Genomic DNA, 10,535 nt, shown 5'->3' with positions numbered 1-10,535 from the left:
AATTAATAATACTTAACCAATGAGTTATTAAAATATACTATATGTGTAATAGAAAAATTATCAAATTTTATTTCTCTTTTCCAATATAAAAAATATGTAACGGAAGCTGTACAACTACAATAATAATCCTGCCAAAACACTATATATATATATATATATATATATATATATATATATAAATATCAAAGGCAACGGAAGCTGTAAGTTATATAAACGACATTCAATAATAACTTTATCTAAGCATCATATTTATATATATAAAAAGATGGAGTACATACAAAACCATCAAGTTTAAAAGTATAATTAACGTGTTCGAGGCACAGCTCGTAACTACACATATGGTAAACAAAATATATATATTCGGTCACAGCCGTCATCAAAATGCATGATCATAAACCAATATATATAAAGTCTCGACCCACCAAAATTGGAAGAGGCTAAGTTGGTTAGTAGCAAGATATATTTACCAAAAACAGCAACATATAATACTTCATCATATAATAGAACGGGAGAATGTGGAGCTCCATGTCTGCCGTCTTGCCGTCAACTCCTTAACCTGAAAAGAATCATAAATAATAGGGTATGAGTGTGCAAGCACACTCAGTGGGGTAAACACTGCAAGCAGTTATAACCAATTGTGTAATGAATCATAACATGTTGAACTCTTATAATTTTTCACTTAGCTGACATCTTGTGAGACTAGTCTCGGTCCCTTGTGGACCTGACCCCTTGTGGGCCGTTCAGCTCTTTGATCCCTTGTGGATCCGACCTCTTGTGGGTCCCATTAGTTCATATGAATGACGCACAACACAACAATGATTATAACCATGTAACAACTACGCTTACAGATAAAAGTAAACCCCACCTTAAGTAATTGAATTCAAACCTCTTCAAGCTTGCTTCGGTTGTCATCCTCGAGCCTTGGATGCGCCGCTCCTAGCACTTGAAACACTTTAAACTTAGTTTCATTACAAGCACTTATTCTTGAATAAGCTCTCATTTCTTTAAACAATATTTTTAATCTCTCTTGAATATATTCTTGATAATTCTACAATACACTTGAAGCCGAAGACCATATTTGAACATTTTATGAATCTACAAATTATAAATTCATAGTTTCGATTACTAGTATAAATTATACTAATCTAACTTCATTATAGTCATATCATTTAATTATATAATATACTAAGTTTAGATCACCATAATCCTTATAATTTATTTCAATTCTTGGCTAATAATATTAAAAGCAAATGTCTTGATTATCTATTTATGTGTTCAAGGTGAAACAATCATCAAAAATCTAATTCAAATTCCCAAACAAAAATTAAAATAAGCATAACATATTAAAACTCATATTCGACACATATGGAGCTACATCTCGACGTCTATTCTGGCCAATTCGACCTTAGATCTCAAGAAGAAAACCTATGATTAGAACGTCTACGACATGAGCTACAAAACCCCTAAACTTATTCTCCCTCACGGCATCGATTTGACGCCGGAAGGTTGACTCAAACTCGCGCGGAAATCTTCGCGCACAGACCCGACACCCTGACTTGATTGGCTCATAACTCCCTCGTCCGGTGTCGGATTGACGATCCGAAGGTATTGTTGGAAAGCCAACGACGATAGCTTTCTAATGGTACCTATATTGATGGGGTTTGATGAAAGAAAACAGATGAAAAACGGTCTGCAAAGTACGATCCTGCTGCTGTCAAAAACAGGGGAAAAATAAAACACAGCAAAACACATGCCGGCAGCCACCACGCCGCCGGAACTACTGTTCCGGTAATCCCTCCTCCTCACTCACACACAACAGACTTCATCCCACCAATATCTACTCAAGACCTTTAGCCATCGATTAAGAAGAACAAGAATGGAAGAGAAGTGCAAAACCCTTTCAAATTCAACAAGCAAAAATCGAAGAAACAAGAATTATGAGAAATTACCTTGATGGCTGCAGTAAATCGATGAGTGGTGAAGATGGAGAGAAGAGAAAAGACGCAGGGGAGAGAAGATAGGGAAATTACCAAACCACAAGCATATCCATATATATATACATGGATTATCTATTAAAAAATCTAACTTATACAATAAAAATCTAACACTTTATAAATATTTTAATGCTATTTGCTAATAAAATCTTAGATATTTTTATCAATAGCAATTCTAGAATATTCAAGTTTATTCATTAATATTATATGACTTATTACAAAAATTCTTAATATTTTAATATTAAATCAATTCTAGAATATTCCATTTACTTATACCCCATTTTTTTTATAAACAATTTACATATTAATATCTAACATATTCTAGAGTTTTCATGTATTTTATTTTACTAATCTTACTCTTTAAGATTTATTTATAAGTAATTTTTAATTTTGCTAGGGCGGATCCTCGCTCTAAGTCGGACAACCTGTACAACATTTTAAAATCAAATCCGTTAGTTTTAATAACGTCATAAAAATATTTAACTTAAACATAAACATCTCTAATATATTGTAATTAAATTATAAATAAATTAAAAAGGTTCGGGGTATTACACCCTACCACCCTTAAAAATAATTTCGTCCTCGAAATTAACCTTGCAAGTCTTTAAAGTGAGGATATCGCGCTAAAAGGTCGTCTTCTTTCTCCCACGTTGCTTCTTCTGGTCCGTGCCTACTCCATTGGACTTTTACTAATGGTACTAATCTATTTCTTAAGGTATGAACCTTTCGATCTAAGATGGCAACAGGCGTTTCCTCATAGGTTAAGTCAGGAGATATTTGGAGACTCCCACGAGAAATGATGTGGCTTGGGTCAGAAACGTATTTCCTAAGCATCGACACGTGGAATACGTTATGTACGCCTGCTAGGTCTGGGGGTAAAGCTAAGCGATAAGCTACGCCCCCTATCTTTTCAAGTATTTCAAACGGTCCTACGTATCGAGGTTGTAACTTTCCCTTTTTGCCGAATCTAATGACTCCTTTCATCGGTGCTATCTTCAAGAATACTTTGTCTCCAACCTCGAAATGCACGTCTTTTCGTTTTGCATCGGCGTAAGACTTTTGACGATCTTGGGCTATCTTGATTCTTTCTCTAATTTTTGCAATTACTCCAACTGTTCTTTCAATGATCTCGGGTCCCAAAATTCGTCTTTCTCCGACTTCATCCCAGTGAATCGGTGATCGACATCTTCTTCCATAAAGAGCTTCAAATGGTGGCATCCCGATTGTAGCTTGGTGGCTATTATTGTACGCGAACTCAACCAATGGTAAGTGTTTCTCCCAACTTCCTCCCAAGTCAAGCGCACAAGCACGAAGCATATCTTCTAAGATTTGGATAGTTCGTTCCGATTGTCCGTCCGACTGAGGATGATAGGCCGTGCTGAAATTTAACTTGGTGCCTAAGGCTGATTGAAGGCTCCTCCAAAACTTAGAAGTGAATCTTGTATCTCGATCTGACACTATTGACACTGGTACTCCATGTAGCCTTACTATCTCATCAATGTAGAGTTGCGCCAATTGATCCATGCTATAGGTCATCTTTACAGGAAGAAAGTGGGCTGATTTCGTCAACGTATCAATAATAACCCAAATTGCATGATGGCCTTTCACTGTGCGAGGTAATCCAACCACAAAGTCCATAGCAATTTTCTCCCATTTCCACTCGGGAATCTCGAGCGGGTTTAGTAATCCAGAGGGGCGTTGGTGTTCAGCTTTTACCTGTTGGCAAGTGATACATCTTTCTACAAAGCTCCCAATGGATCTCTTCATGTTTCGCCACCAAAAGATCGTTTTCAAATCCTTGTACATCTTGGTTCCACCTGGATGCACGGAGTATGGAGTATTGTGTGCTTCCTCAAGTATCTCCCGTCTAAGCTCTTCATTATTTGGCACGCACAATCTTCCTTCGTAAACGAGTGTTCCGTCCTCTATGACTGCGAATCCTTGGATGGTACCTTCGAGTGCTCTCGTCTTTATTTTGCACAAAAATTGATCATCTTTTTGCGCCTCTCGAATTCGATCTCTTAGCATTGGACGGACGACAAGTGCAGCTATAACTCCTGATGTGGTGTTCGGCGGTTGCACCACTTCCAAATTAAGCATCTCGAATTCTCTAATAAGCTTCTTCTCGCTAGTAGGTAATGTGGCAAGATAACTTTTTCGACTTAACGCATCAGCAACCACGTTCGCCTTTCCAGGGTGATAGTGGATTGTGCAGTCGTAATCTTTAACTAACTCTAACCACCTTCTTTGGCGGAGGTTTAACTCCTTTTGAGTGAAGAAATATTTGAGGCTCTTGTGGTCGGTGTAAATTTCGCACTTGCTGCCATAGAGATAATGACGCCATATTTTCAATGCGTGCACAACTGCTGCGAGCTCGAGGTCGTGAGTCGGGTACTTCTCTTCGTGAGGCTTCAACTGCCTTGATGCGTATGCCACGACCTTACCATGTTGCATCAATACACATCCGAGCCCTTGCTTTGAAGCATCCGTATAGATAACAAAGCCTTCAGCACCATCGGGTACTGTCAAAACTGGGGCTGATATTAGGCGTTGTTTAAGCTCTTGGAAACTCTTCTCGCATTGGTCACTCCATTGGAACTTTTCATTCTTCCGCGTTAGCTTTGTTAACGGACCGGCAATTCTCCAAAATCCCTCTATGAATCGCCGATAGTACCCAGCCATTCCAAGGAAGCTCCTGATCTCTTTCACGTTGGTTGGCGTCTTCCAATTACTTACTGCTTCAACTTTGGACGGATCTACTTCTATCCCTTTCGGTGTAATCACGTGTCCGAGAAAAGCTACTCGTTCCAACCAAAATTCACATTTTTGAAATTTCGCATACAACTTTTCTTTCCTCAAAGTCTCCAAGACGATCTTCAGATGCTCCGCGTGTTGCTCCTTGTCTCTCGAGTATACAAGGATGTCGTCAATAAAAACGATCACAAATTGATCAAGGTAGGAATGGAAGACGCGGTTCATTAAATCCATGAAGACGCCAGGTGCATTGGAGAGTCCGAAAGGCACAACTGTAAACTCAAAGTGGCCGTATCTCGTCCTAAACGCGGTCTTGGAAACGTCGCTCTCTTTGATTTTGAGTTGGTGATATCCCGATCTCAAGTCGATCTTCGAGAACACGCCCGCTCCTTTCAATTGGTCGAATAAATCTTCGATTCGGGGCAACGGATATTTATTCTTAATCGTTAGCCTATTGAGTTCGCGATAATCTATGCACATTCTTAAAGTCCCGTCCTTCTTCTTCACGAATAATACTGGAGCACCCCAAGGAGATACACTCGGTCGAATGAATCCCTTGTCAAGCAATTCTTGTAGCTGAACTTTAAGTTCTTGTAATTCTTTAGGTGCCATCCTATAGGGTGCCTTCGAGATTGGAGTTGCTCCTGGTACTAAGTCGATGGTGAACTCGATTTGTCGGTCTGGAGGAATCCCTGGTAACTCATCAGGAAATACATCGGCATACTCTCTTACTATAGGCACTTCAGAAACCTTACTTTCGTTGGGTAGTGTTGTGGTCATACTAACTAGGTACCCTTGACAATCTTTCTTTCTTAGCATCTTGATTGCCTTCATCGCGGTTATAATCCTTGGATGAGCTTTTGTTCGAGCACCATAAAAAATGAGCTTCGGTTCTCTAGGGCGTTGAATCTCCACCTTTCGCTCACGACATCTAATTGTTGCATTATTCTTGCCCATCCAATCCATGCCTAAGATTATATCGAAATCTCGCATTTCTAGGACGTGAAGATCGGCCTCAAGCTCTTTCCCGTTTATGTCTATCTTTATACCCTTCGCTATCTTATCGCTCCTAATAATTTTTCCCGAAGGAATGCTAACCTCTAGTGCGTCGCTATTATCGTAGGAGACTATACTAATCTTCGAACAAAATTTCGTAGATATGAAGGAATGGGTAGCTCCCGAATCAAATAGCACCAAAGCAGGAATATTTGAGACTTGAAGTATACCTGACATGGTGTCTGCACCGTCCTCGGGATCGGGGTCTCCTTCTGTCATGGCAAAGACTCGGGGCTTCACTTTCTTCATAGGCTCTTGAATATTCTTTTGCGTCTCCTTCTTGTTCTTTGGACAGTTATATGACATGTGTCCTGGATCGCCGCAGGAGTAGCAGACGTTCTTCCCACGCCAACACTCGCCTATGTGGAATTTATTACACTTTGGGCATTGAGACTTCTCATTACTTGATTTGGATGATGCAGATCCTGTTGAAGAACCACGTGTTGGTTGCCATTTCTTGTTTGTTGGAGCATTTTTCCCTTTTCCAAAATCTTCCCATTTTCTCTTTCCGAATGAGTCACGGTGTTGTTGATCTTTGATCTCTAGTTGCAAGCCATTGGAGACTGCTTGAGCTCGGTCGATAACTTCTCTATAAGTTGGCAATCTCAAGGCGGATATTATTCCACAAATTTCAGGTCGTAAGCCTTGCTCGAACCGACGTGCTTTCTTCACATCCGTGTCGACTAGGTATGGTGCATATCGAGACAATTTGTTGAATTTTCTCTCATAGTCGACTAGCGTCATATTTCCTTGCTTGAGATTGAGGAACTCGGTCTCCTTTTGTGTTATGTAGGATTGAGGAAAATAGCGATCCATTATCAGCTCCTTGAAGTCCTTCCAAACCAAAGCTTGGCGTTGTTCAAGTGTCAACGTTCGAGCATGAGATTCCCACCAGTGGCTTGCTTCTTCAGCCAATTGATAGATCGCACACGAGACTTTTTGCTCTTCACTACAGCCCATAAGCTCAAATATTCGTTCGAGCTCACGAATCCATTCTTCCGTGTCTTCAGGCCCTTCGGTTCCCTTAAATATTGGTGGACCCATCCTTCGAAACTGTTCAATAATTTCAAAATTCCTTACTCGAGGTTGTCCAGCATTCATGCCACCCTCCTGTTGTTGCTGCATAAAGCCTTGGAGAGCTAGTAGAAATTGAGCAAAATCAACCCCATTGTTATTCACAGGTGGGGCTCGCTGCTCATCTTCCGGAGCGCGTCGCGGGGGCATTATCCTTTAACCAAATCAAGATGTTAAGAACCTAAAGTCAATGTCCTAACGGTTATATTTCGAGGACTAATTCTATTAGAGCATAAATCTATGTAATATAAATCAATCAAGATCATTGAGGAAACTTCTATTTCTTTATTTAAAAACTTATTCTATCAAACTTTATCATTGATGTGTCGAAAATTCAAAACATAGCCAGTAATAGTATCAACTAAATATTAAAATCATTCTTTGTCCCTTGTGGACACACATATTCTTTCACATTATTCAAATTGATACGATCAAGCTTTCAATTTTTTTTTTTCGACACGATCATTTCATACTCACACCATAATTTTAAGCAAAATAAAATTATTTAATAAATACATATTACCTTGGAGTCGGCATAGAGCAGCAGCCACGAACCACATTCTCTCCCGATTCGAAACATGTCATAACAACTCATATATTACTAATAATTATATTTCAGATGCAAGTCTACAGGAACGTAGACCTGCTCTGATACCACAATGTAACACCCCCATCCCTTGCGAATAGGAGATGCTACCCAAAATATTCATTTATTTGATTTCTCTAATATTAATTTAAGTATAGGATATAAAGAAAAATAGGAAAAGAATTCCCTTTTTGATAATATAGTAATCTAATAAATATTACTATTAAAATTAATAATACTTAACCAATGAGTTATTAAAATATACTATATGTGTAATAGAAAAATTATCAAATTTTATTTCTCTTTTCCAATATAAAAAATATGTAACGGAAGCTGTACAACTACAATAATAATCCTGCCAAAACACTATATATATATATATATATATATAAATATCAAAGGCAACGGAAGCTGTAAGTTATATAAACGACATTCAATAATAACTTTATCTAAGCATCATATTTATATATATAAAAAGATGGAGTACATACAAAACCATCAAGTTTAAAAGTATAATTAATGTGTTCGAGGCACAGCTCGTAACTACACATACGGTAAACAAAATATATATATTCGGTCACAGCCGTCATCAAAATGCATGATCATAAACCAATATATATAAAGTCTCGACCCACCAAAATTGGAAGAGGCTAAGTTGGTTAGTAGCAAGATATATTTACCAAAAACAGCAACATATAATACTTCATCATATAATAGAACGGGAGAATGTGGAGCTCCATGTCTGCCGTCTTGCCGTCAACTCCTTAACCTGAAAAGAATCATAAATAATAGGGTACGAGTGTGCAAGCACACTCAGTGGGGTAAACACTGCAAGCAGTTATAACCAATTGTGTAATGAATCATAACATGTTGAACTCTTATAATTTTTCACTTAGCTGACATCTTGTGAGACTAGTCTCGGTCCCTTGTGGACCTGACCCCTTGTAGGCCGTTCAGCTCTTTGATCCCTTGTGGATCCGACCCCTTGTGGGTCCCATTAGTTCATATGAATGACGCACAACACAACAATGATTATAACCATGTAACAACTACGCTTACAGATAAAAGTAAACCACACCTTAAGTAATTGAATTCAAACCTCTTCAAGCTTGCTTCGGTTGTCATCCTCGAGCCTTGGATGCGCCGCTCCTAGCACTTGAAACACTTTAAACTTAGTTTCATTACAAGCACTTATTCTTGAATAAGCTCTCATTTCTTTAAACAATATTTTTAATCTCTCTTGAATATATTCTTGATAATTCTACAATACACTTGAAGCCGAAGACCATATTTGAACATTTTATGAATCTACAAATTATAAATTCATAGTTTCGATTACTAGTATAAATTATACTAATCTAACTTCATTATAATCATATCATTTAATTATATAATATACTAAGTTTAGATCACCATAATCCTTATAATTTATTTCAATTCTTGGCTAATAATATTAAAAGCAAATGTCTTGATTATCTATTTATGTGTTCAAGGTGAAACAATCATCAAAAATCTAATTCAAATTCCCAAACAAAAATTAAAATAAGCATAACATATTAAAACTCATATTCGACACATATGGAGCTACATCTCGACGTCTATTCTGGCCAATTCGACCTTAGATCTCAAGAAGAAAACCTATGATTAGAACGTCTACGACATGAGCTACAAAACCCCTAAACTTATTCTCCCTCACGGCATCGATTTGACGCCGGAAGGTTGACTCAAACTCGCGCTAAAATCTTCGCGCACAGACCCGACACCCTGACTTGATTGGCTCGTAACTCCCTCGTCCGGTGTCGGATTGACGATCCGAAGGTATTGTTGGAAAGCCAACGACGATAGCTTTCTAATGGTACCTATATTGATGGGGTTTGGATGAAAGAAAACAGATGAAAAACGGTCTGCAAAGTACGATCCTGCTGCTGTCAAAAACAGGGGAAAAATAAAACACAGCAAAACACATGCCGGCAGCCACCACGCCGCCGGAACTACTGTTCCGGTAATCCCTCCTCCTCACTCACACACAACAGACTTCATCCCACCAATATCTACTCAAGACCTTTAGCCATCGATTAAGAAGAACAAGAATGGAAGAGAAGTGCAAAACCCTTTCAAATTCAACAAGCAAAAATCGAAGAAACAAGAATTATGAGAAATTACCTTGATGGCTGCAGTAAATCGATGAGTGGTGAAGATGGAGAGAAGAGAAAAGACGCAGGGGAGAGAAGATAGGGAAATTACCAAACCACAAGCATATCCATATATATATACATGGATTATCTATTAAAAAATCTAACTTATACAATAAAAATCTAACACTTTATAAATATTTTAATGCTATTTGCTAATAAAATCTTAGATATTTTTATCAATAGCAATTCTAGAATATTCAAGTTTATTCATTAATATTATATGACTTATTACAAAAATTCTTAATATTTTAATATTAAATCAATTCTAGAATATTCCATTTACTTATACCCCATTTTTTTTATAAACAATTTACATATTAATATCTAACATATTCTAGAGTTTTCATGTATTTTATTTTACTAATCTTACTCTTTAAGATTTATTTATAAGTAATTTTTAATTTTGCTAGGGCGGATCCTCGCTCTAAGTCGGACAACCTGTACAACATTTTAAAATCAAATCCGTTAGTTTTAATAAAGTCATAAAAATATTTAACTTAAACATAAACATCTCTAATATATTGTAATTAAATTATAAATAAATTAAAAAGGTTCGGGGTATTACAAAAGATCTCGGTGACTTAATAGAATCTTAATACTAATAAGATTTCAAATATATATGTTGATTCGTATATCACTTTGACTTACTATGGGTGAGAGTTATATAGTAACTTGAGTACTCTGTATCTTGGGTGATAGCGGTCAATATATGATATTTGGCTATCCGTATTAGTACCCGTATCCGGTATAGGATAATGACATCCCCTTAAGGAACTCAATAAGGTTTATTGCGTCAAACCCTGCAGGTTGATTAAGTTCAGGCGCAATAATAAGGTTTGAGTGGTACTACTTAAGGATTACAAAGAGATTAATTAA

General features: G+C 37.4%; 1 protein-coding gene and 1 long non-coding RNA gene across 3 annotated transcripts; both read right to left on the bottom strand.

The window, feature by feature from the left end:
- Nucleotides 1-219: 219 nt before the first annotated feature.
- On the bottom strand, nt 220-7,134 carry LOC130996820 (uncharacterized). Its single transcript, XM_057922099.1, has 2 exons — nt 5,975-7,134; nt 220-556 (listed from the first exon to the last, which is right to left on the bottom strand). The coding sequence occupies exons 1-2, from the start codon at nt 7,026-7,028 to the stop codon at nt 552-554; spliced, it is 1,059 nt and encodes a 352-aa protein (XP_057778082.1). The 5' UTR covers nt 7,029-7,134; the 3' UTR covers nt 220-551.
- An 885-nt stretch (nt 7,135-8,019) lies between these two features.
- On the bottom strand, nt 8,020-10,071 carry LOC130996826 (uncharacterized). Of its 2 annotated transcripts, none has more exons than XR_009092829.1 (3): nt 9,628-10,071; nt 8,543-8,619; nt 8,020-8,233 (listed from the first exon to the last, which is right to left on the bottom strand). It is a non-coding gene; the product is annotated as an uncharacterized LOC130996826 (long non-coding RNA). The 2 variants fall into 2 exon arrangements; XR_009092830.1 differs by having other exon boundaries at nt 8,543-8,613.
- Nucleotides 10,072-10,535: the final 464 nt, after the last annotated feature.

Source organism: Salvia miltiorrhiza, chromosome 8 (assembly GCF_028751815.1).
Source record: "Salvia miltiorrhiza cultivar Shanhuang (shh) chromosome 8, IMPLAD_Smil_shh, whole genome shotgun sequence".
NCBI lineage: Eukaryota > Viridiplantae > Streptophyta > Magnoliopsida > Lamiales > Lamiaceae > Salvia > Salvia miltiorrhiza.
This window is presented reverse-complemented; position numbering and strand designations above follow the sequence as displayed.

What these genes read in the sequence shown, in the direction of transcription:
- LOC130996820 (XM_057922099.1), bottom strand. Translation starts at nt 7,028, where the DNA reads ATGCCCCCGCGACGCGCTCCGGAAGATGAGCAGCGAGCCCCACCTGTG.